Here is a 26,014-nt window from a genome sequence, read left to right on the forward strand (position 1 = left end):
CATCCTTGACCACCTCATTCTGCTCGCCATCCTCCTTGTCTTCCTCCTCCTCCTCATCCTCCTTGTCTTCCAACTCCTCCTCATCCTCTTTGTCCTCTCATTCTCATCCCCATCTCCTCCTCCTCGTCTTCCTTCTCGTCCATTTCCTCGCCGTCCGCCACATCATCCTCCTCCACCTCCTCTTTCTCTTTCTCCTCATCCTCCTCCCCTTTGTCCTCCTGCTTGTCCTCCTCCATTTCCTCCTCATCCTCCTCATCCTCATCCTCCTCCGCGTCCTCATCCTAGTCCTCGTCATCCTGATCCTCTTCCTCCTCACCTTCCTTTTCTTCCTCCTCCTCCTCTTCCTCCTTGTCCTCTCATTCTCATCCTCCTCATCCTCCTCCTAGTCCTCATCCTCGTCCTTATTCTTGTCTTTCTCTTCCTTCACCTCTCCTCCTCCTCGTCGTCCTCCTCGTCCTCCTCATACACCTCCTCTTCGTCCTCATCCTCCTCCACCAATCTTTATCCTCCTCATCCTCTTTCTTCTCCTTATCCTCCTCGTCCATGTCCACCTCCTCCTCATTTTCGTTCTCCTCCTCATCCTCATCCCCGTACTCCTCGCTATCTTGTTCGTCCTCCTCATACTCATCCTCATCCTCATCCTCCTTTTCCTCCTCCGCCTCCTACTCCTCATCCTCTACTCATCTTGCTTATCCTCCTCCTAGTCCCCGTTCTCTTCCTCATCCTCATAGTCATCTTCCTCCCTGCCCTCCTCATCATCCTCTTCCTCATCCTCCTCATCCTTGTCATCTTCCTCCTCATCGTCCTGCTTGCCCTCATCCTGGTCTTCCTCTTCATCCTCGTCCTCCTCCTCCTCCTCTTCATCCTCCTTGTCCTCCTCCTCCTCCTCCTCATCTTTGTCCTCATCATCCTCCTACTCGTCTTCCTCTTTATCCCCCTCCTCCTCCACATCCTCCTCCTTGTCCTCCTCCTCCGCTTTGACCTCCTCCTCATTGTTTTCCTCATCATTCTCCTCATCCTCGTCCTCCTCCTCCTTGTTGACCTCATCCTCCTCATCCTTGTCCTCCTCCTCATCCTCCTCCTCGTCCTCGTGCTAGTCCTCCTCATCCTCCTTGTATTCCTCGTCCTCATCCTCATCCTCATCCTCGCCCTCCTTTTCCTCCACCTCTTCCTCATCTTACTTGTCCTTCTCCTCCTCATCTTCCTCCTCCTCTTCCTTTTCCTCCTCCTCCTCCTCCATCTCATCCTCCTCTTCGTCCTACTCATTCGCCTCCTCGTCCTCGTCCTCGTCTTCGTGCTCCTCCTCATCCACCTCCTTGTCATCCTCCTCCTCCTCCTCCTCCACCTTGTCCTTCTCTTCGTCCTTGTCTTCCTCAACCTCATCTTCATCGTCATCCTTGTCCTCCTCCTTCTCCACATTCTCCTCCTTTCCTGCATCCTCCACCTTTTCCTTCTCCTCGTCCTTGTGTTCCTCGTTGTCGTCGTCACCTTTCTCCTCCTCCTCCTCGACTTCCTCCTCTTTCTCCTTTTCCTCCTCATTTTCCTCCTCCACCTCATCCTCCTCCTCCTCCTCAAGATTCTCTTTGTTGTGGTCCTTGTCCTTTTTGTCTGCCTACTTGTCCTCCTCCTCCTCCTCCTTGTCCTCTCCTCCTCATCCTTCTCCTCCTCCTCATCCTACACCTTGTCATCCTTTTGTTCCTCATCATCCCCCTCGTCCTGCTCATCCTCCTAATTCTCCCCTTCCTCCTATTACTCCTTGTCCTCGTCCTCTTTCTCCTCCCCCTCCTCATCTTCGTACTCCTCCTCCTCCCCCTTGACCTCCTTTCCGTCCTCCTCGTTGTCAACCTCCTCGTCGTCAACCTCCTCGTCTTTGTCCTCCTCCTCCTCCTCCTCCTCATTCTCATCCTTCTCCACATCCTCCTCCTCCTACTCATCCTCTTTCTCATCCTCCTCCTCATCCTCCTCCTCGTCGTTTTTCTCCTCTTTTTCTTCCTCCTTCTCGTCCTCCTCCTCCGCCTCCTGCTTGTCCTCCTCTTCATCATCCTCATCCTCCTCGTCCTCATCTTTGTCTTCTTCCTCATCCTCCACCGCATCCTCCATCTCATCCTTCTCTTCGTCCGTGTCCTCCTTGTCCTCATAGTCCTCCTCCTGCTCCTTCTCCTTCTCTTTGTCGTCCTCATCCTCCTGTCCATCCTTGTCGTCCTCGTCCACCTCCTCATCCTTGTCCTCATCCTACATCTCATCCTTGACCTCCCCCACCTCCTCATCCTTCTCCTCTTAGTCCTCCTCCTACTCATCCTCCTCCTCCTCGTCATCCTCCTCCTCCTCCTCCTCTTTATCCTCCTCCTCTTTGTCATTCTTCTCGTCCTCATGCTCCTCCTCATCCTCGTCCTCCTCCCCCTCTTTGTCTTCCCCATCTTCCTCCTCATCCTCATCCTTGCCCTCCAAGTCCTCCTCCTTCTTGTCCTCCTTCTCGTCCTCATCCTCATCCTCCTTATCCTCTTCCTTCTGCTCGTCTTCTTCCTCCTCATCCTCCTCCTTGCCCTCCTCTTCCTCCTCCTCGTCTTTGTCCTTATCTTCCTCCTCATCACTGTCCTCCTCCTGCTCCTCCTCCTTGTCCTCAACTTCCTCCTTGTCCTCGTCCTCCTCCTCTTCCTCCTTTTCGTCCTCGTCCTCCTCTTCCTTCTCCTCCTCCTCCTCATACTCCACCTCATCCTTTTCGTTGTCCTCCTCTTTGTCCTCGTCCTCCTCCTCCTCGTCCTCGTGCTCCTTCTCATCCTCCTTCTCATCCTTATGCTCCATTTCATCCTCGTCCTTGTTCTTCTCCTGCCCATCATCTTTCCTCTTCCTCCTCCTCATTTTCTTCCTCCTCGTCCACCTCCTCCTCATCCTTGTTTTCCACCTCCTCCCCCTCCTCCCACTCTTCATCCTCATTCTCCTTCTCGTCCTCCTTTTACTTCTTGTCCGCTTCCTCCTCTCGTCCTCCTTTTACTTCTTCTCCTCCTCATCCTCCTCATCCTCCTCATCCTCCTCATCCTCCTCATCCTGCTCTTTCTTGTCCTGCTCCTCCTCCTCATCCTCCTCCTCAGCTTCGTCATTCTGCTCATCCGCCTTTTCCTCATTCCCCTTCTCATCCTCCTTTTCCTCCTCCTCATCCTAGTCATCATCTTTCTACTCATTATTGTGCCCCTCCCCCTCCTCATCATCATCATCCTCATCCTCCACCTTGTCCTCTTCCTCGTCTTCCTCCTCAGCTTCATCTTCGTCCTCATCCTCCTCTTCCTCCTCCTTGTATTGCTCCTCCTCCTCTTCATCAGTCTCCTCCTCCTCATCCTCCTTGTCCTCCTGCTCATCCTCCCCTTCCTCATCTTCCTCCTTGTCCTCCTCCTGGTCCTTGTCCTCATCCCCCTCCTCATCTTCCTCGTCCACCTTCCTTCTCCTCGTCCTCCTACTTGTCCTCCTCTTTTTCCTCATCCTCCTCCTTGTATTCCTCATCCTTGTCCCACTCCTCCTCCTTGTCCTTCTCCTCCTCCTCCTCCTCATTCTTCTCCTCCTCGTCCTCCTGGAACCAAGGGTCCATTGTGATACTGCAGCACCAAGGAGACCCCTGTGACACCGCAAGGCCTCATGGAAGCAAGGGACCATTGTAACACTCTGGAGCCCCATGGAAACAAGAGGCCAGTGTGACACATCTGGGCCTCATGGAACCAAGGATCCAATAGGTCAGCACCATTGTGACACTGTGGGGCCCCATGAATCCAAGGTAACAGGGAACAGGTCTGCTTGGCTTGGCCTGACTGGTCCAACTGCCCTTGGCATGTCGAAGGTCTCTTCTCATGTAGCCCTGTAACCCTGAGGCTCTGGGCTTTCCTTCAAATGGAAAAGAACTGCCCTTCTCATTCAAGCATCCATAGCTAAAATGGGATTCCCTATCCAAAATTCCCAATATTCAGGGATTGCAGCCAGACCAAAGCTGCCATAACCAATGAGTCTGGCTGACCTTGTCTTCCTGACAGCTGGCTCCCATCTGCCTTCAAACACTGGGGCTCTGGGCCTTCCTTCTATGGAAAATAACCGTCCCTCCTGCGCAGGCACCCATGGCCAAAATTGGTACTTTTCTTCCAAAGGTCCCTATATGCAAGGGTTTCTTCCAGTCAAAAGCTGCCAGGACAGACAGGTCTGACTGGTCTTGGCCTCTGGTGGTTGCCTCTATTCTGCCCTGAAACACTGGGGCTCCGTGGTTTCCTTCCTGTGGAAAAGAACCATCCTTCTCCAGGCACCCATGGCTGAAATTGGGATTCCACCTCAAAAAGTGCTATATCCAAAGATTGCTCCTACACAAAGCTGCCATTACAGAAAGGTTTGGCTGGCCTTGGCCTCCTGATGGCTAGCTCTCACCTGCCTTCCAAACACAGGGGCTCTGTGCTTTCACTTCTATGGAAAAGAACTGGTCTTGTCCTCCAGGAACAAAGGGCTGAAACTGGGATTTCACATTCAAAATTTTGAATATCCATGGGTTGTTCCCAGACCAACCTGCAGGACAGACAGGTCTGTCTGGCTTTGGCCTCTGGGGGCTGCAGCTCATCAGCCCCTGAAACATCTGAGCTCTGTAGTGTCCTTCCTGTGGAGACCACGGTGACACTGTGTGGCCTCGTGGGACCATGGAGACCACTGTGACACTTTGGGGCCTGGCAAAATGCAGAGCCCGTTGTGACACTGTGGAACCAATGAGCCATTGTATATTATATGTATATTATATGTATATATTTGTAATATAAATTACAAAAGTAAAACACATAATTATTAGAAAATAATTACAAAAGGAGCAGCTCAGCAATGCAGCCAATCATCAGCACCAAAGATTGCAGCAGAGATTAAGAAAGATGCAGCACCTGTTACCCTCAGCCTTTACCATCCCCCAGATCCACACAGCAGCTGGGGGAAGCTGTCACAGCCAAGGGCTGCAGACCCACTCCTGGACACTGGGAATTCCTGCAGGTGCCTCCGGCCACACGTGAGGCTCCAACCCCGCTGGGAGAGGGCCCAGCTCTGACAGTGCTGAATGAACACACTGACAGCACTTCTAGTGCAGGAACATCTGGTTTCATCCTCCTCTTGGGTTCCTCCCAAAGCCTGGCCAGGGGCCCAGGACGAACCAAGGGAGCTGACTTTGACCATTCAGCCCCAAACAAGGCCAGATGGGGCCTTGTCTGATTTTTAAGTACACTAAGATAAATCCACATTTCACCAATGAATAGATACAGAGATCATACTGCTAAAAATGATTCATTAATGAGCAGGTACAAATATAACCTTTGGTTGAAAGGTTTATCAAGAGGTCAGCTTTGGCCCAGGGCCTGCTGTTCAGGCCTCAGTCAGGGCCTGGTGCTGAGGACTCAGGACTTCAATTGGGTCCTTTAACCTGCAGATGAACTATAACCTTTATAACACAGTTTAGATTTAGATATTAGGCATAAAGTCATTGCCTCTTGTTCTTCAATTAAGTGCTGTTCAAGTTCATTACTCAGAGCTATAATTCGCATTCCATTTAAAACAGCCCTAATTAGTTGCTATTCTCTGTTGTTTTGTCAAATGCCCCTTTTTTCTTGAGACTGTGTCTTTTTAGAGAAGTCTCAGTACTCCATTTCCAGCACAGTGTCACAACAACTCTAACATGAAATCATAACACACCAAGTGCTCACACTGCAATGATGACAGTGACTGCCACAAATTCATTACACAGCAGCCTCCACTTTGGCAGTCATGAAGCCAAGGCCACCAAAAATCATTTTCTTCTTGTTGCCACTCTTCTACTGCCTTTTCTGTCAAGGTGATTCCTGACTGTTGGTTCTCAAACCCATCAGATAGCACTGCAACATTCCTGTCCCATGAGAGCCCAGGTTCCTCCCTGGCCAGCAAGCAGATAATCCCAGGCTGTGTGATTCTGTAGAGCCCCATTTGTGTTTGTTGGAGCTCCTGGGATGTACTATTGGATATTTTAACAGGATCATTTGCTATTTTTTCTAATAATCAATTTATATCTTTACTGTAATGTCCACAGGACAGGGCAGCACACATGAGGCACAGGGGGAGCCAGAATCTGGTTTTCTGAGAACAAAGACACTCCTTGGGTGGAAAATGTTCTCTTGGCCCCAACTCTTCCTTGTGATTGTTGCTGAAGGACTCTCAAGGGAGGCATCAGCATTGCCTGGAAACAGGACTCAAACCATCCTTTAGGAAGCTGTTTATGGGCAGTCTCCACAGACCCAGCAGCTCCCATTCCTGGTACCAAAGGTCTGATTTCCTATTTCCCACTGTGGGCTGCTGATGGATCCAGGGCTCCTCCCTGGGCCCTCCAAAGGAACCCCATTCCTCCCAACATCAGTTGAGAACATTTCCAGAAATTAGTTACATTGAGTATTTTGGCTACTTTGATCTTTACATTCTCATAAGAATTTAATGACTAATCCTTGGTGAAACTCTAAAGGTGTTTGTGGCAAACAAAGATTCTGGCTGACTCTCAAGACACAGCTTACAGACATCAGCAGTACTTCAGTGACAAGGTTACTCATTCTTTTTCCTCAGTCTCATTTGGGTTAGGAACAATAATTCTGTCGTTCATGGAGCTGGCACTGTGTTAATTCCAGAATAATGCCTCCAAGGTCCTTTGCTGTTCAGCTTTACCATGTTGTCTGTGGCTAACAAGGCTTGGTGGGGCCCTTTCCCCTTTGGCTGGAAGGGGGCCGGGTCCCAGTCCATGAGGGGGACCCAGGCTCCTGGATGGAATTTCTGTGCAAGTCCCTCAGTGTCACAGCAGCCTTCACAGGGAGCCCTGTGGATCAGAGCATTTTCCAAAGGGGCCATTGAGGCAAACAAGGAGATTTGGTCTGGCAGGGTGCCTAAAACAATCTCCTGTAATATTTCCTTGTTCTCACACAGAACACTTGGATGCAGGGACATATTCCCATTGTTCGTGCCCAGGTTTCAGGATTCAAACAGTGCTGTCTTTCCCCAGAGCTGTTCCTTCAGCTGCCTCAGGAGGGCCTTTTGGCCTCTGGAGCTACACTCTGGCTCCATAATTAGGACTGCTGCCTCCAAACCCTTTATCTTTACTAACAGCAGTGATTTGAGGTGGATGTCCTTTTTTCCAATTGTTTTAAAAACTGACAATATCAGTAATAGTGCTATTCTGTAGTTGAATAATCCAATTTTGTTCACTATTTTTAACACAATTCCTTTAATTTTTCCTTGATAAATCTGCATTAGTTCCTCCTCCCATCACATGAACACTTTTCAAGGCCAAGCTCCAGTGAGCAGTTATCAAACCAAAGTGTCCTGGATGAATCTGAATTACTGTTTTGGTATTTATAACTCTCATTTGCTTCTGATTTATGCTAATTAATTCCAAGGCATGAAGGTCCAGCCCTGCAGCCTCTGGGCTGGCCCTGCCAGGGGCCATCACACCCACAACAATCTCCCAGGCAGTCCAAGCCTCACTGTCCATGGTTGTAGTTGCAAATTGGGTGCAGCCGTGCACAGCCAGGGGGTTTCCATTTCCCCGGTGGGCCACTGTTAAGGGCATGGAGCACATATGGAGGATGGGTTCTCCATGGGGACAGGTTCCCATCTCCTCATTTTGTCAACTGCTCTTTTAATAACCCCTACACCCATTCAACCAATCCTGCAGCTTGTGGATTGTCTGGGATATGAAAAACCCAGCAGACTTAATAATTGTATTTTTCACACTAACAGACAAAGGATTCCCCATCACAGTATCAGCAAATCCTATAAAAATAGCCAAATTCATCCCTTCCTCCTTTATCTCGCAAAGTTTAGCACTGACAGCTGGGTCTTGGCTAGTCCTTTTATGTAGGGTATTTAGTGTTACAGTGAGCAACCAAAGCGGACATATTACGAGTGTCAGCCTTATTTCACAGTATCCATTTTTAATTATGCAGATATAAATATAAATTTTTGTGTTATATTTATTACTAGTATTAGTATTAATATTAGTATTACTATTAGTGTTACTAGTATCACTTGCACAAATGGATCTGAGCTCAAGATTAAAATCTTCTGCTGTTGTTCTATGTGGGAGTATTCCAACAACAATTTTCCTTTTGTTGGTGCTGTTTCCAATGTGCTTTTAACAAAATCCATCCTCATCTGCCCAAGCCCACAAGTTCTTTTCCTTTCCCATATGCAATTTTTGGATGCATTTTAAGACATCCAGGGGTTCATCCTCCTTTAACCAACTGCCCCACTGCTCACACGGTGCCCCGACCTCAGCCCACTCCAGGCCAGCCAACTCCAGGGAAGGGCTTCCCATCTGGGAATTTCTGATGGCACTGATCCCTCACATTTACATTTAACAAGTGACATTTTGCTGTGATCTGGCCAGACTCTGCCAGTTTTGTTTCACCAGTGGGCAGGGTCAGCACCAAAGGCACAGACTCCAACGGAAGGAATCAGTGTCATTTACTGCAGCTCAAAGCAGCAAAGGATCACAAAAGGAGCAGCTCAGCAATGCAACCAATCATCACCACCAAGGATTGCAGCAGTGATTAAGAAAGATCCAGCACCAGTTACCCTCAGACTTCACCATCCCCCAGATCCTCACAGCAGCTGGGGGAAGCTGTCCCAGCCAAGGGCTGCAGACCCACTCCTGGACACTGGGAATTCCTGCAGGTGCCTCCAGCCACAGGTGAGGCTCCAACCTCGCTGTGAGAGGGCCCAGCTCTGACAGTGCTGAATGAACAAACTGACAGCACTTCTAGTGCAGGAACATCTGGTTTCATCCTCCTCTTGGGTTCCTCCCAAAGCCTGGCCAGGGCTCAAGGAGGAACCAAGGGAGCTGACTTTGATCCTTCAGCCCCAAACAAGGCCAGATGTCAGATTTCATGGCCTTGTCTGGCTTCTAAATACAGAAAGGTCAATACATGTGTCACTAATGAGTGGCTACATCTATCACAGTGCTAATGACCATGCATATTTCATCAGTGAGCAGATGCAAAGATAACCTTTGGTTGGAAGGTTCATCCAGAGGCCACCTTTCATTCAAGGCCTGCTGTTCAGGCCTCACTCAGGGCTGTTGTCCAGGCCTTGGCACTTCAGGGACGTGGTTTAGTGCTGGGCTTGACACTGCTGGGTGAGCGGCTGGACTGGATGAGCTCAGAGGTCTTTTCCAACAGAAAGGATGCTGTGATTCCAGGATTCTGTCTGCTGCACTCAGCTAGGTCCATTTGAGCAGCACTCATTTGCTCAGAAAGTCTCCTCTTGCTCAGCTCTTGTGGCCTGAGGCTTCAGCTCCTTCAGCTGCTGGTGCTAAGCTGCTCATGCTGAATGAGACGACTTGGAGAGAAGAACACAGTCCATCCAATTCCTTCTGGGACACAGAGAGGGGAGGGTGTGGAAACAGGAGCATTGTTTGCTGTGGCCTCCTCTCTGTCCTTCATGCCTTTCAGTGCTTGGAACCAGCCAAGAGCTTTCTCCAAGAGTGCAAAGGAGCACCTGTTCCTGCTCCCAGGTCTGGCTCTCTCCAGTCTCTGACCTTGCCTGCTTTTGTCCCTCTTGCTGTGCCCTCTCTTCCCCCAGGGCTCAGTGGCTGCTGCCCAGGACTGTGGGACTGGCACAGATCCAGTGGTTGAGATTCTCCTTGCTGTGGCCTTGGAGCTGCCTGGACACAGCAGCCTCTTCCATCTGGAAGCTCCCCATGGACAGGGAGTCCCCAGCTCTGTTCCTTGCACAACCTCCAGGAGCCCAGGGCTGCCATCTCAAGTCCCTGCTGGCACTGGGGGCTCCCAGGTGCCTCAGGCTGCTGTGACACCGCTGCACACAGGAGGGAAGAGTGGCAGGGGCTGTGCTGAAAGTCAGCTCCATGTGCTGCTGCTACTGCTGCTGCTGTGGGGTCATTTGTTCAGCCTGGCCCCAGAGTCAGGGATCAGATCCAGGCCCTGCTGCTGCTCCCTCGGGATCAGCCCCACTTTGGGTGTTGCTGTCAGGGCCAGCAGGAGCGGTGGCTGGAGCAGCAGGTGCTGACAGTGCCCCAAGCCCCGGGGCTGGAGGGGTCCCTGGGCTGGGCTGGGAGGGAGCTGCCCCTTGTTCTCCCTCTGCCCCAAGCAAAGCTGGGCCGGGCACAAGTGGGGCAGCACAGCCACCAGGGAGCCTGCGAGTCTCTTCCAGCCCTGGCTGCTCAGAGTTTGGGCCTTGGAGTCTCAGGTGGCCAAAGGCAGCTGCTCCTGGTGCCTCTGGGTGTCCCCGTGTTCAGCAGTGCTGCTCCATCAGTCTGTGCCCAGCAGTGGGGAAAAGCCTCAGCCCTGCAGGGCCAGGAGCTGCCGGGCTCTGCCTGAGCAGCTCAGCCAGCAGGAAGGGAGCTGCTCCACACGGGAACCAGGAGCAAAGGGCTGCAGCACCTCGTGCTGGGGCAGAGCCCGAATTCTGAGAGGGAATACCAGAGTTATTCATGTGCATTGGTGCGTCAGCACTGCAGGTGCTGTGCCTGCAAACACAGAGTTCAAGATGGGCAAAAGAATTCTGCAGCTCTTGACTGGATCAGGATGTCAGCAGTGCTGAACTCCAGCACAGTCCAAATGAAACACTTCACACCTCTGCTCATACTTGCTAGCTTTTTTTCTTCAGGGTACCCAGAGAAAAGTAAACAGAGGAGGAGCCGACATTTTCATTGTTTATCAGAAATGTTTCTCATTTTGCTGTACATTCCTTTTTTATTACAAGTTCTCTGTTAAAAAAAAAAGGAAAAAAGAAAAATATGAAAGATAAAAACAAAAAACAAATGTGTAGTGAAAATCTTCTCTAACTTTAGATTAAGAGGTAACTGATCTTTTTAAAAAGAGAACTCAGTTACTTTGTAAAGGTTCTGATGGCATGGATCCATATTACTGACCTCAGCATCACTTTTTTAAAAGATTCTGGGTTTTGTTTGCAATATTAAGTTATTTTAAATTGTGGTTGAATCAATAGGAAATTGAAAGATGGATTGTGGATGACTGTGTCTTGAGTGTAAAAATATTGCAGTTTGGAATTTGGATCTAAAGTGTTGCAAATGAAAGTTATAAATCCCAGTGGATTGTGTGACAGCAGCTTTTCATAGAGGATGTGCAGCACTCCAAGGACTTCATCAGTGGGCTTGGGGGTACTTGGACCTTTGTCCTGTGCCACTCTGAGATGTCATGGAATGGAACTTCGCCTGCCACCAGCCCAGGTCACCCTCTGCCACCAAAGCTCCTTGGACCTTGTGCCCCCAGGCAGGCACAAAGTGTTTGTGCTGCTCCCCCTTTTGCACAAACCCACAGAGAGCTGGGATTTTTCCAAGTCTCATGTCTGCATTGGGCCATATTCCTAGAGAAGCAGCAGCCCATCCCAATGAATATGGTGAGTTATATGGATGGTTGTGAGCTCCACTTCCTGCCTAGAAATCCTGAAACTGCTTCTGAATGCTGCTCCTTCAGCTCTTGGACACCTTCTCACACAGAGCTGGGTAAAAAATCCCCTGGTCTCTGGCTAAATGGCGAGTTATGCCAAAGTTAGAGCTCTGTGGGAAATCTCTATCCATCCCTATCCTATTAATATACCAATATGTGGGGGTGTGCATGGATTTGTCTTGTGTACAAAGGAAGGAGTGTGCAAGCAACGTGATAGACACTTTCACTGTCCGTGTTCATCCCATACCCATGGGTACAGAGACGTTATGGAAACTCCGGCACACACAGACCCTTCTGTCCCTGGGTACAGAGACATCCAAGAGCCCTGGCACACACAGACCCTTCTGTCCATGGATACAGAGACATCCAAGAGCCCCTGGCACACACAGACCCTTCTGTCTCTAGAGGATGGAGCGTGGTGGGTGGGGGTGGTTGGTGGGCAGCGAGTCCTGGACAGCAGGCCAGACCCGGCTCCAGCCCTGCCAGGCCCTGCCAAGGCTCAGTGCAGGATCCTCTGGAATGGGAAAGCCATTCAGCCTTCTCCCTGCCCAGAGGGGCAGTGCTGGCCTGGCAGCACAGGTTGTTTTCCCCTCAGGCTGCAGGAGATGAGAACACACCACTTGCCAGCACTGAGTGCGAGGCACAGCTCCGGGTGCTCCCCATGAACCTCAGCTCTGGGAGCACTGTCTGCCCCAAGCTCCAGGGGCTGCAGTGGGAGCCCGGCTGGGCTCTGCCCTGGGGCCATCCTGCAGGGACAGCTGGAAACAGGGAGCATTCAGCTGCCACAAACAGCCAAGCCAGGGCTGCAGGGCAGCTGCTCCAGCCCGGACTGCACTGCTGTGTGCTGTGCTCTGGGGCTGGGGCTCCCCACACAGGGGACTGGAGTGCCAGAGGAGACAGAGAAGCTTCAGCTTCAGCCTCACTGAGGTGGGTGCATTGGCTGGGAAGAGTGGGGAGGCTCAAGGGGATTCACAGAGCTCATCCAGCTGCAAGGACAAGGAAAAGGGAGTGGGAACTCAGCAGTGAGGAGAGCTGAGGGCTGGAGAGTGGCTCTGAATGATACTAAAATGCCACTAGACCTCTGAGACATTGCTGCTCCTCAGCCAGTGACAGCATGAGTCCCTAAACCTGGGGCTCGGCCTTCCTTGTGGTCAGAGGCATCAAGATAGGCAACAGAGTGATGGAGACAGCAATGGGCTGGGAATTCACTGGGGGGGAAAAAAGGGAGCAGTTGAGAAGTAAAAGGCAGGTGGGGGAGAGAACTGTTCAGAGAAGGGCTGAGCTACAGCTTGAGCAAGCTGAAAAATGTCATTTGGAGTCCTCCCAGATTGATTTGATTTCAGAAGGTATTGAACAAGTTTAATTTTTGGGAGGTGTCATGTTTTCCCTTGGAGGTGTACACTCTGCAAACTTGAGCTGTGTTGCCAAAATGCTCAAGCAAGTCTGTGCTGCAGGTGACACCATTTCTTCTTTGGCTGATTCCAGCCCGGTGCTGAGCTCCAGCAGAGCCCTGGCAGAGCCCAGAGCAGCCTCAGCATCCGCAGAGCCCGGCTGCAAGGAGAGAAAGCAGAAACTGCCCGTCAGCTGAAGGCTCCTGTCCCCTTGTCCCAGCTGCCCATGGTGCCCAGGCCATGCTGGCTGTGCCCAGAGCTGTGCCCAGAGCTGCCCATCAGTGCTGCCTTTGGGAGCAGGGCAGGAGGGCAGGACATGTGCCCAGCCTGCAGCCAGCCTTGGCACATCCACCTGCTCAGCAGCTGCCCAGAGCAGGATGCTCCTGTGCTCGCTGCCATCTCCCAAAAGCTCTGATCCCACCCTGCCAAGCAGACGGGGACCCACCTCATGCCATCCATGGCTGGAAGAAAAGCTGGTCCCAAACGATGTCCTCAGCCTGCTCCAAGGGCACGGCCCATCCACGCCGCAGCTGCTCTCAAGAACTTCCCGATCCAGACTGGACCAACCAGAATGCTTCCTCTAGAAAAACAAACAACAAATTGTTGAAAATAGATTACAGACAAAAAGGGAAAAAAAGAACAAAGGTAAAAATCATATCTCTGTGAGGGGATTGAGGAAGGCCCAAGGCATGCCAGGGAAAAACCCAGCCATGTGTGAGCAAAGCCCAGGCTTCCTCCCTTCCCCCTGCACTGTTCCCCACAATAACCATGATCCCCAAGCAAACAAGGGCAGTGGAGCAGCCCATGCCCTTCCTTGCCTGCACAGCAAAGCAGCCCCTGCACAGGTTCTGGAGTCCCACCTCTGCTCCCACCACAGGGGTTTGTTTGTGTTGGGCTGGCTGCCCCAGCCCCAGCCCCAGCCTGGGGCACGGTGGGTGCTGGGGGCTGTTGGCAGGGCCAGGAGCCCACTCCCATTTCGTACCCACCCCAGCCCATGCCCCCAGCCCTGCCAAAAGCAGCTGGGCAGCTGACTGAAGAATTAGTTGCATCCATCCCAGCAATGAGTGGGGTGGGAACTTTTGGGTTGAGGCCAGGCTGTGCAATGCCCAAATCTGGGAGCATCCCCCTGCATGTGGACTCATCTGTAAATTTGCTGTGCAGCCAGGCTTTGAAGAAGGTGCCAGAATTGAAGTCCATCATCTTAAGCTTACCAGTGGCCAGGTCCAGGAAGAGGCTGTCATCCTTGATGTGATCCTCGCTGTCTCCTGCAGCAGCAGCCCCACCTGGTACAGCTTCTCTGGGGGCTCCTTCTACTTCCCTGGGCTCCGACCAGGCTGTCAGGGTTCTGTCCAGGGCCCCAGCTGTCAGGGAACCAGGACAAGCAAAACCAGCTTGGATGGTGGCCACCAGTGCTGGGCAGAGCAGCTCAGCTCCAGCACAAGGGCTGTGTGCTCCCATCTGATGAGCCCTGGGCAGTGACACAGGCAGGACAAAAAAGTCTGGGGTTCCTTTGCTTCTCATTGCCAAGGCATGTGTGCAGCTGTAACTTACCGGGGCCCTGCAGCACAGTGTGCCTGTGGCTCTCTCCCTTCTTCTATGGCAGATGAATATCCTTCATCCAAGGATGACAGAACACCTCTTCTAATGAGGGTCTGTCCCAGTCCAGCATGGATAAACACCGCCTGATCAGATCTTGGCATTCTGGGCAGAGAAACCAGAAACCGCTGGTCAGTTGGAGAAGGCTCCTGTTGGCTTTGCCCAACCATTCCCTGCCCACTCCATGCTGGATGTGCTCAGAGCTGGGCCTAAACTTTCCCATCAGTTCCCTGTTTTGAAGGCGAGCAGGAGAGCAGGACATGTGCCACCTCCTCAGCAGCTGCCAGAGTGGGATGCTCCCGAGCCCGCTGCTGTCTCCCAGCACTGGTATTGCACCCATGCCCAGAGATGAGGATCCACCTGAAGAAAGCCGTTGTGGCAGCGAGAGCTGATGGTCCCAGCTGATGTTCTGGTCCCTCCTGAAAGGGTGCTCCCCGCAGACCATCTGGTGCAGCACGATACCCAGGGACCAGATGGTAGCTGGCTTGCCATAGTACCAGCCAAAATGGGTCCATTCTGGGGGGCTGTATGATGGTGTTCCTATGGAATACAGATGGAGTTCATCAGGGGGATGCTGCTGCTCCCAGAGGCTGGCCCCAGCATCCCTGGGCGTGCAGGGGCTGCCCCAGTGGTATGCAGGTTGACCCACTGCCCCTCTTTCCAACACATGGGGTTGGAAAAGAAGCCATCGGTGTTGGAAGAGGGCAGCAGAAGCCCTGGCAAGGCTCAACCATGACAGAAACACACTTAGTGCTGAGGGAAAACCATGCCTTCATCCTCCCTGCCTGCATTGCCCCAAAAAACAAACCCAGAACAAACCAGGTGAGTGGAGGAGCCTAAGCCCTTCTCACCTGCACACCAAACTGGCTGGGGCACAGGTTCCAGGCCCCCCCATCTCTGCTACCCTCACCTACGGGTGTTTTTGTTGGGCTGGCTGCCCCAGCCCCAATCCTGGGCAGAGTGGTGGGCAAAGGCTGCCAGCAGGACTGGAAGCTGGCTCCCCACCCAGCCCTGCTCAAACCCAACTCAGCTGAAATCTCAGGGCCATGAAGGGCAGCAAAAGGGAGAATCCCCGCTGCCACACCCAGCTTGGGCCCTGAGATGCTGGGCCATGAGATACCAGAACCAGGAGCACAGCCCTGTGTAGGCTCACCTGCAAAGCGAATGTAGGCTGTCTCTTGCAGGTAGGTGCCACAGCCGAAATCAATCAGTTTGGCTTGCCCGGTGGCCAGGTCAACGAGGATGTTCGCTGGCTTGATATCCCTGTGCAGGACCCCGCAGCTGGTGCAGTGCCGCACGGCCTCCAGCACCTGCCGGAACAGCTGCCGCGCCACCCCCTCGGACAGGAATCCCCGTGCCCGAATGAAATGGTGCAGGTCCTGACAGTGCTCCGGGCGCTCCAGCACCATCAAGATGTCGTTGGGGAGCTCAACCCACTCCAGCAGTTGGACCACGCCGGAGAAGCCACTGGACACCTTGTCCAGCAGCACGATCTCCAGGGGCGCGCTGGTGCCGTCGGGCTGCGGGAGGAGCACAATGCCGTCAGTGGGGCTGATGCCGTGCTGGGGGTCAGGAAGCCCTCAGCCAGCCCGGGATGCTCTGCGCCCTGCGCTGGCCCCATGCCCGCTCTCCCTCGAGGCGTCCTGGCACCCCTACCCTGCCGGGCCTCAGCTCATCCCTGCCCAGCACAGCACCTCGCTCACTCACCAGCTCACCCCAGTGATGGACGCAGTACCGTGGCACCCTTTTGATGGCCACCTGCAAGGCAAGTGCAGAACAGGGCTCAGCTCGCTGTCCACCCTGCCCAGTGCCATCCTCCTCCCGCCTCCTCCGCCCTGCTCCTCCTCCTCCACCCCCTCCTCCTGCGCCCGCCGCCGGCCCCGCCGCTCACCGGGGCGCCGTCCGAGAGCCGCGTTGCTGCGAAGACGCTGCCGAATCCGCCCCGGCCCAGCAGCGAGCCCAGCCGGTACCGCTCCTTCAGGCGCTGCTGTGCCTTCCCTGCGGGCGGGACGCGGCTGTCAGCGCTCGGCCCGGGGCCAGCAACGGCCCCCGAGCGCCCCTCACCCGCCCCGGCCCGGCCATCCCCCGGCGTTCGCTCTTTGCAACGCGACCCGGGAGCCGCGGGGCCGGGGGCCGCGCTGCCGAGCGGCGGAGCTCGGGCCGGGCAAGCCGCAGCGGAGGCGGCGGGAGCGGCGGGGCCGCCTGTGTCCTCCGCGGGGCCCGGGAGGAGCCGGGGCCGGGGCCGGGGCCGGGGCCGGGGCCGGGCTCGGGGCCGGGGCCGGGCTCGGGCTCGGGCTCGGCCTCGGCCCAGGCGGAGCCAAAAGCCGGCAATACCACCCCAGCCCCAGGCACTGATCCCCGCCCAGCAGCGCCAGCGCCAGCACGGCCAGAGCCGGGCTGAGGCCAGGCGGCGGCGGGACGGCCGGGGGCGGGCACGGGGCAGCCCCGCCCGGGGCCGGGGGCGGGCCGGGGGCATGGCCCGGCCGGGCACGGGGAGAGGGAGGCGGGGAGAGGAGGGGAGACCGGGAAAGGGAGAGCGGGAGAGGTACGGGACAGCGGGAGAGGGAGAGGGAGAGGAGAAGGGAATCTGAAGTTTCTTCTCTCGCAGTCGCTGCTGCTGCTGCTGCCGCTGCTGCCGCTGCTGCAACTGAAGCTCCGGGGCCGTTTGTCCCCGTGTCCTTTTGTCCGTTGCCCGCTCGCCCCCGCCTCGAGCCCCACGTTACCCGAGGGCAGCCCCTGAGCCTGTCCAAACACGGGAACTTTGCCGAGTTCAGCCAAGAGCCAGAGTCTGGACTCCTGCACAGTGCCTCAGGAATCCCCTCGGTCCCTGCTGTGCATTGTCCCTGCTGAGGGTCGAACACTCTCAGAGCGTGTTCCCTGAATGCAGAATTTGTACCTGACACAAACACTGCACTTATCTCTCCAACATTGCTTTCCAAGAAAAACAGGGGAAGCCAAACTGTGTGTAGGTCATGGTATCTTAAAATGTCTAAAACGTGCCAACTCATGGATCTTAGAGGTGAGATCTGTTTGGAATTAATGGGATGGACAACTAGTGCAAGATGGAAAAGGGGAGCATAAAAATAAATCGAGAAAAATGTCTTGAATTGTTTCAATTTTCAGTTAATTTCTTAAAAGCTCTTTCAGTTTTTCCAGAAACTTCTCCTCAGTCCTGTATGCTTTCCTGAAGAATGAGGTGCAGCTTCTGTCACAAGGTGTGCCACCAAGTGCAGCTTCTCTTGGTTTTCCACACTGTGTGTGCAGCACACTTGCAGCAAAGCAGGACAAATATTTGAAGAACTTGACAGCTTGTTCTTCTCTTTTCCTTGTGGGCTGGGCAGTTGTGCCATTGGTAAGGTTTTCATTGTTACTGTTCTACCCTAAGAAAACATGACGGGCTACCAAGAACTCCTGGGGAATGCAAGCCTGACTGAATGCAAAGAAAGAATCTGCAGAGCCTGCAGCCAGAAGTGGAGAGCTGTGTGATCATCATTCCAACACCCCCAAGGACATCTTGAAAGTGATCTAGAAGATGAAAATGGGCTGACAGAGGGAGTTTGTTTCTGTGCTCACTTCAGATTCTTCTACATCTGAAATCAATTCTAAAATCTCCATCTAAATCAAGAGTAAAATCAATTCATGAAAAGCACCAGAAAAAACTGTACCTCTCAGGAGATGACTGAAATAATCTGTAAAGGAAAAATGCAGGAGAAATGCATTTCTCAGCACTGCAGTATTTGCCTGCCTGAAACCCTCCTCCATTTCCTCCCCATGCCTAGGTCTTGCAGTGTCAGTTCTGTATTCGGTGGTGCCTCCAGCCCTGAATCCCTTTGTCTACAGCCTGAGGAACCAGGAGCTCAAGGCTGCAGTGAGAAGACTGATCACTGCACATCTTAGGAAGCATTAAACTGATTGCCAATTTCTGCAAATCACTTGTCATAAAAGTCATCACTTATAGCTCTTTTGGTTTGGTTCTTTGATTTCCCTGTCATTTTCCTTTTTAAATATTCTTCCTAAAGCTAGATGATTGTTTCTGCCATTTCTGACTTTGTTTCTCTCCACCTTCCCTGTGGCCACAGACTGTGACAATGATGGGCTGCAGTCTCAAAGGTTTTAAAGGAACTAAAGGATCTCCCAGCAAAGTTTTCTGCAGAGATCCATCTTTTGTTGCCATCTCTGGAGCTGCAGCAGCAATGTCTGTGTGCAGAGCTGAGGCAGATCAGTGCTGGCCCAGCAGCTGTGCCCAGCAGCAGCAGCAGCACTTGGTGTTGCCAGTGCTGCTGCCGTGGCCCTGCCCCGCTGCCCTGGTGGCCCTGGTGTTGCTGCAGGGCCTGAGTGCTCTCGGGGCCGGGCACAGTCCTGGGGGTGGCAGTGGCGGGGCTGCAGCAGGGACAGGCCATGGGCACTGCTGGGGCAGCGCTGACGCCTCAGGCCAGGCCCTGGGGGCTCCAGGCTCCTTGCCCAGGCTCTCTCAAGAACATGGCCAGGCCAATGCTCAGCACAGAAAAGCCCCAGGGTGAGCAGCCCCAGGCTGGCCGTGGGCAGGCTGGGGGCAAACAGCATGGCTGGGGCTCTGCAAGGGCCCTGGGGGAGACGGGAAGGAGCAGCAGAGCAGGGGCTGATCCATCCCCAGTGTGCTGCACAGCCCAGGGCAGCGTCCCAGAGCGTCCTCATGGAGCTGCCAACAACATCCCCCCTCTGCAGCCCTGGCCTCTCCCCCAGCTCACACAGGTGCCGCATCCTTGCAGGCACAGCCACGGCAGCACTGGCTCAGGAGCCCCTGTTTGCATTGCACAGAGCAGGCGGGAGCACCCCCATGCTGCTGCTGTGGGGACATGAACCTGAGGGAGCACAAATGCCATCAGCCCCTGGGGACAGCAAGGTATGGGGGACACCAGAGAAACCACTCAGCTTTGTCCTGGCCTCTGCAGTCAGCCAGAAAGTTTGTTCCCATCAGCTGGGAGTTTCCTGTGCCACTGCAGACGCTGTTGCTCAGAGCCATGGCTGACTGGCAGCCATCCCCAAACTGCCCTCAGCATTTCCTTGGCTTCACCTTTGCTTCCTTTGCTTTTCCTTCTACAAATTTCTTCCTGTTGCCCAGCCCTGTTCCCTCCCCTGCAAACAGCCCATCCCTGTTTGCCCTTTCCTCTCTGGCCCCACTCCCCATTGCAGTTCCTGACTTGGCACCATGGGAACATCCCTTGGGGAGCAGGATCATCCTCCAAGTGCTGCAGGAATTGTCTGCACACTCCTGCAGTGCCTGGTGCTGCTCCCTTGCCAGAGGCACCCCAGGCCAGGGGGGCACATCTGGGCTGCTGTGTCTGCCTGTGGGGCTCCCTGTTCTGGGCAATGAGGAGGAGCTGCAGAGGCTCTGCAGGACTGACAGGATGGGCTTTGGGGCTGGCAGGAGAAGCTGAGGTACCTGGGCTGCTGGAGCTTCTGAAGAGGAGGCCCAGGGCTCATCCTGCAACTGCCCCAAGGGTGGTTTCAGAGAATCCCAGAATCAGCAAGGTTGGAAAAGACCTTGGAGATAATCAAGTCCAAACTGTCTCCTTACACTGACTTGACTTCCCTGAGCCTCCTCTTCTCCCGGATAAACAACCCCAGCTCCCTCAGCCGTTCGTAACAGCTCTTGTGCTTCAGACCCCTTACCAGCCTTGTTGCCCTTCTCTGGACATGCTCCAGCCCCTCCATGTCCTTCATAAATTGGGGGCCCAGAACTAGATATAACACTGGAGGTGCTGCCCAGCCTGTGCTGAGAACAGGATAAGAATCACTGCCCTGCTCCTCTGGCCATACCATTCCTGATCCAGGCCAGGAGCCATTGGCCTTCTTGCCCACCTGGACACACTGCTGGCTCATGTCCAGCCTGCTGTCCATCAGTCCCTGCAGGTCCTTTTCTGCTTGGCTGCTGTCCAGCCACTCTGTCCCCAGCCTGTAGTGCTGCACGGGTTGTTGTGGCCAAAGATCAGGAGCTGGCACTTGGTCTTGTTAAACCTCACCTTGTTGGATTTGGGCCCTGGATCCAGCCTGTCCAGGGCCTTGTGCAGAGCCCTCCTCTCCTCCATCACATCCACACTCACACCCAGCTTGGTGTCATCTGCAAATTTGCTGATGGTGCACTCAATGCCCTCATGCAGACTATCAATGCAGATATTGAAATCCACGCTGGCTGGCTCTGATCCCTCGGCCATCCTGTGGGTGCCCTGTGATGGCTCTCAAGCTGATCTGTTCTATAACCTTGCCAGGCACCCAGGTCAGGCTGACAGGCCTGGAGTTCCCCAGATCCTCCTTCCAGCCCTTCTTGGGGATGGGCTCACATTGGCACCTCCACTCTTCTGAGACCTCCCTGCTGAGCTAGGACTGATAGTAAATGATGGAGAGCAGCTTGGGGAGCTCATCCACCAGCTCCATCATCCCTCTAGGATGGATCCCCTCTGATCCCAGAGACACCTGTGAGCACCTGAGTGGCTCAGCAGGTCTCCAGCTGCTTACTCCTGGATTCCAGGGGCTGTTCTGCTCCCTGTGCCCATCTACCAGCTCAGGAGAACACTTGTCCTGAGGATAGCCTGTCTTATTGTTGAAAACTGAGGCAAAGAAGGGGTGAAGTACCTCAGCCCATTCTTCATCTTTGGTAACCATATCTCCCACAATAAGAAATGCAGGTTGTCCTTACCCCTCCTTTTGCCATGAATGTGCTTATAAAAACATAATAATTATCCTTCACAGAAGTATCCATATTAAGTCCTAATTGAGCTTTCATTTCTCTAATTTTCTTTCTGCACAAACTAACAACAACCTTAAATATTTCTTGATTTACCTGCCCCTATGTCCAAAGGCGCTGCACCCTCTTTGTAACCCCTAAATTCCTGCAAAAGCTCCATGCCTAGCCATGACAGTCATTTCCCCCTCTGGGTCATCTTTCTGCACAAAGGGACAGCCTACTCTTGCTCCTTCAAGATTTCTTTTTTGAAGCGTTTCCATCCTTCCTGGAACTCGTTGTTTTTATGGGCTGTTTATCTTTAAAAAATCAATACCTGATTTGGTACTCCCCAAATCTGCATCCTCAATAGGCCAAAGTCTGCTCTTATAAGTCCAGGGCAGAAAATTTATTGATGCCCCTCCTTCTTTCACACAATATTGAAACAACTCATAATTTCATGGTGACTGAGCCCCAAACAGCCTCTGACCAGCACATCTCCCACCAGCCCTTCTCTCTTTGTGACCAGCAGGAGACAGAGCTTTCCTTGGGAGTGGGAATTGCAGGAAACATCCCCAAAGTGCAGCTTGGAAGGTTCAGGCTGGAGCTGAGGAGAAAGCAAAGTCCCTGCCAGGGTGGAATTGTGGTGCTCGAGGTGTGGCAGCGTGAGGCTGGGCCATGGCTGGCTCTGTGTGCCAGGAGCTGGCAGCGCTGGGTGCAGGGAGCCCAGGGAGGGCACAGAAACGCTGGCTGAGAAATGCTGGGGCACAGCGAGAGGGGCGAGTGCAGCCAGCCAGGGCACAGGAGCAGCACGCACAGGGGGCACAGCCTGCAGGACAGATGGCCGAGGGCTGGGCAGGGCTGGCAGGGCCACAGGCACCCAGGCCTTTGTGCCCTGGGCTCGGGCAGCGCCTCTGGAGGCCCCACAGCAGGAACTTTCCTGGCAGGGGCTGCACTTTGGCTCTCCCTCGGCCTCCCTGGCCAGGCTGGCAGGGGCTGCAGGTTGATGGCATTTGTCCTTGCTGCCCCTGACATCCCCCTGCCCCACAGAGAGCCCCGAGCCACCCGTGAGGGACAGGCCCTGCTGGCCCAGGCTGGGCTCAGGGCTTGGCCTTTCTGCTTCCCCCAGCCAGCCCAGGCCTTGCTCAGCATTGCAGTTCCCTGCCTGAGCCTTGGGCTCCCTGCACTCCTGGCCTCAAGGATCTGCTCTCACCAGTCCCTGGGGAGCCTTTGGCACTCCCTGCCCTCACTGGGGCCCAGCCATGCTCCAAGGCACTTGGAGTTTTGCTGCTGACTCCTTGAGCAGCTTCTTCATCCTTCTCTCAGTGCCTGAGGCTCCTGGACCCAGCCCCAAATCCACCGTGGGGCTGATTAAAACACAGAAAGCCCTGGGGGGCTCTTTCTCTTCCTTCAATTTTCCTCCAAGCCTCCAGGGCTTGTGGAGCTGCTTGGAGTCAGTCTGGAGTTCTGTTAAGGAGGGAGATTTCAAAGTGCACCGACGGCATGATGTTTGGTTTTAATCACGTGTGTGGGTTTTTATTTTTCAGTTCAGAAAAGAGGTGAAAGAATGATTCCCCAGGTGATCTTGATGCTGAATGTCTCCCTAGAAGATCTGGGCATGGAGAGGAACAAGCCCCTTGCAGGCTGACCAATTTTGGACAACCTGCTCCTCACCCCAGCCTCACCATGTCTGACATGGCCCTGGGACTGACATCCCAAAACATAAAAAAGTATGCATTTTTAAAATAAATAAGATTGATTAATTTATAAAATTATAATTATAGTTTTTTAATTTATATTAGTATTACTGTATATTTCTATTACCTTTGATATTTATGTGAAAAATTGAATACATTTTTAGCAATCAAAAAATTATTTGTCATTGGTTTTAAATAAAACAATTCCTTTCATTAAATCATTGACCACTATTGGCCATTTATTTCTCCTTCTTAATGCTAATTAGTGCTATTTTTAGATCTTTTGACATATTTTTTTATTATTTTCACGGACAGGGTAAAAGGGGCCACTTTGGGGTCCCTGGAGACATTTCTGGGGCACATTTGGGGCAGTTTAGGGTCTGGGCAGTGGGATAAACAAGTCCACTGAATTTAAGGATCAAATAATTATCTTTCTTATTTTTTGCAAGCAAGAATAAGCAAGGACAGCGCTGGGCGGCCCGGAGTCTCCGCTCCACTTTGGCTCACAAAATTCCTATCCCCTGAGTCCACCTTTTATTGTCTTCTTCTCCGGGTTTAGGGATGACGTGATCTGTCTTCTGCGCTTGCTCATTCAGTTGCTAGGGGGTCTTTTTCTGCCTTCTGGTGGTCGTGGGATGAAGGCTTAGTCCCCCTTAGTCTTCCTCTTTGTGAACGCTGAGTGAACTTATGCCTTATAAGGCATATCTATACAGAACACTATACACTTTTCTGCAAGCTAAGCAATTCTTACTAGTACTATACACTTTCTGCAAGCTAAGCAATTCTAGCGAGTTTAAGGATTGTTGTTACAGCTGCTTCTCATTACTTTCCTTTCACAAGGCATAACTTTACAATGGAATTCCCAAAGCACTATAGTAAACCAGCAACCATATGTATCTGCACAAGAAGTTTTTTTGGCTATTTAACTATTGTTTTATAACATATAGTTATTTATCTATTGATTTAATTAATGAACAAATGTATTACTACTTATTACAAATCCCCCATTTATTTTTTTTTCCAATTTTGTTCATTACATCTTTCTAGTTCTTTCCTAGCAAGCATTAAATGAGCTGCCGCATCAGTTAAGCTATGTGCACTAATTATAGGTGCTAACTTCCTTAGTATCTTCATCATATTCCAATTCATAATGAATAGAACTGGTGACAAAATAAAACCAAGCAGTCAATATCAACGGAACAAAAATGGGATGGCATATACTGTTTAGGACCCCTGTGGCATTAGGAGACAAACCGAAAAGGGTATCCCATTGGATGTCACTCTGGAAATGCCAGTGGCTCAGCTGAGAGCTCTGGGAATGACTGACACTGCACTGAGAGGGGCCACAGTCCTGCAAGAATCTTTCATCAGGAGCAAACAGCAGCCTGGAGGGTGGGCAAGGCTGGATCTGTACCACTGCGTGCTCATCCTTCACCTGAATGTGGAGCTGCCCCCAAAGTTGCCATGGATCACTTTTTCTTTTTCTCCTGTTGGGTATATTTTGGAGCAGCTGTTCTATGTGGCTTTTGATGGTGATCCTGTGGCAAGCAGCCATTTGCCTGCTGTGCTATCCTCACAACTAATACTAACTCCTCATTTCCCTTGGTTTTATTTGGCGTTTTTTATCTATTTGTTTGATTGGTTTGCTGCATGGGTTTGTTTGTTTGATTGACTGGGTTTTTGTCTGATTTGGTTTGAGTTTTGTTTGCTTTTTCATAAATGACTGGTGAAGTTGGCAAAGCCAAACTCAAGACAATGTAAACCAGGATCAGCTTTCCAGAAATTGCTTTTGGCTGGGTTTAGCTGCATCCCCCAGGCTCAGGATCACTAGTATATTTTCAGGTTTTGCTCTGCATATCAGCCTGCCCAGACTCCGCTTGGTCTTTCACGAATGGAGAAGACAATGGACATTGTGCCAAGCTTCCTTCCAAACAGAAAAACCTGGGTCAGCATGACAGAAAAGAAGAAAAATAAATCACCAGTTAGAACAGAACTAGTGTCCCACCATCTTCCCCTCCACTGTTATTAGTTTTGTACATTTAGAGGCAAACCTGGGTCTAAAGCTTGCATCTCTCAGTTCCTGATGCTATTTGCTACGCTTCAGCCTTGACTCGCCCTGATGTGACAGACTGCCGGGCAAGTGGGGCTGGGGATGCTCAGCCTGGAGAGAGGAGACACTGGGCGGCCTCCCTGTGGCTGTGCAGGACTGGAAGGGTCCCGCAGGAAAGAAGGGGACAGAGTGTTCAGCAGGGCCTGTGCTGACAGGACAAGGGGGGATGGCTTTCAACTGCAGCAGGTGGATTGAAGCTGCATCTAAGGAAGCTGCTCTTTTCCACTGGGGGTGGTGGGGCACTGGCCCAGGCTGTGCACAGAGGCTGTGCATGCCCCATCCTTGGGAACATGGCTCTGAGCAGCACGCTCTGGGGGAAGACTGCTCAGCTGGGAACAAGATGTTGTTCTTCAGGCTCCCTTCCAAGCCAAACCGTTCAGGGACTCCATCATTTCATGGTCTCCACTGTCCACTTCAGATGGAGCCTGGGAACTGTGATGTCACAGCCCACGCTCCAGCTGGAACGTCCAGCGCCCAGCAAAGGGCACAACACAACCCTTGGCCGCTGTGTTCGCACGCTCTGCACCTTGCTCCTGCCCTCGCCTTTCACTCTTCTTATCCCCCCGATACCCCCATCATTCCTGACAGCTCCTGAGTTCCTGGATTTCATCATCCACCCCTGCAGGATGCTCCCCTTTGTTCTGAGGAAGGTATGGTGCCATTCCATGGAGGTGGACATCCCCCACCTGCCCGGGTGGGCTGGAGCTCTGTGGGGATAGAGTGGGACAGGTACCCTACTCTGAGGTTTTGCTACCTCTGCAGGCTGTCCCAGACAGAGAGGAGGAGATGGAGGTAGATATAAAGATTGATATGGAGGAGGAGATGGAGGTGGATACAAAGATTGATATGGAGGAGGAGATGGAAATAGACGGAGAAAACCCTGGAGAGGAAGAGATGGAGGTGGATGTGACTGAGGAAGAAGAGATGGACGTGGATATGGAAGAGTCCACTGAGGACATGGATATTGATTAAAAAGGTGAGGAAGAGGCCATGATCTTGGCATGAAGAGCAATGCCAGCAGCAGGACAGGCAGAGTGGGTCTCCTGCTGCCAGGCTGGGGCTGGGCTGGGTGCGCCCTG

At 52.8% G+C, this 26,014-nt stretch overlaps 2 protein-coding genes across 5 annotated transcripts; one reads left to right on the forward strand and one right to left on the reverse strand.

Annotated features, from left to right (window-relative positions):
* Positions 1 to 1,046: 1,046 nt before the first annotated feature.
* On the reverse strand, positions 1,047 to 4,846 carry LOC135306061 (glutamic acid-rich protein-like). Of its 4 annotated transcripts, none has more exons than XR_010366934.1 (2): positions 4,399 to 4,846; positions 1,047 to 1,066 (listed from the first exon to the last, which is right to left on the reverse strand). XR_010366934.1 is itself a non-coding variant. In XM_064429623.1 (2 exons), exon 2 carries the CDS (start codon positions 2,932 to 2,934, stop codon positions 2,290 to 2,292), a length of 645 nt encoding a protein of 214 aa, XP_064285693.1. In that variant the 5' UTR covers positions 2,935 to 3,562; positions 4,534 to 4,739; the 3' UTR covers positions 1,955 to 2,289. The 4 variants fall into 4 exon arrangements, 3 of the variants coding, with proteins under 3 accessions (XP_064285693.1, XP_064285692.1, XP_064285691.1); XM_064429623.1 differs by lacking the exon at positions 1,047 to 1,066 and adding an exon at positions 1,955 to 3,562 and having other exon boundaries at positions 4,534 to 4,739; XM_064429622.1 differs by lacking the exon at positions 1,047 to 1,066 and adding an exon at positions 1,955 to 4,249 and having other exon boundaries at positions 4,399 to 4,739.
* A 20,592-nt stretch (positions 4,847 to 25,438) lies between these two features.
* On the forward strand, positions 25,439 to 25,979 carry LOC135306065 (probable inactive protein kinase DDB_G0270444). Its single transcript, XM_064429627.1, has 2 exons — positions 25,439 to 25,585; positions 25,698 to 25,979. The coding sequence occupies exons 1-2, from the start codon at positions 25,562 to 25,564 to the stop codon at positions 25,905 to 25,907; spliced, it is 234 nt and encodes a 77-aa protein (XP_064285697.1). The 5' UTR covers positions 25,439 to 25,561; the 3' UTR covers positions 25,908 to 25,979.
* The last annotated feature ends 35 nt before the right edge of the window (positions 25,980 to 26,014 follow it).

The sequence above is a fragment of the Passer domesticus genome, chromosome 8 (genome assembly GCF_036417665.1).
Source record: "Passer domesticus isolate bPasDom1 chromosome 8, bPasDom1.hap1, whole genome shotgun sequence".
Lineage (NCBI taxonomy): Eukaryota > Metazoa > Chordata > Aves > Passeriformes > Passeridae > Passer > Passer domesticus.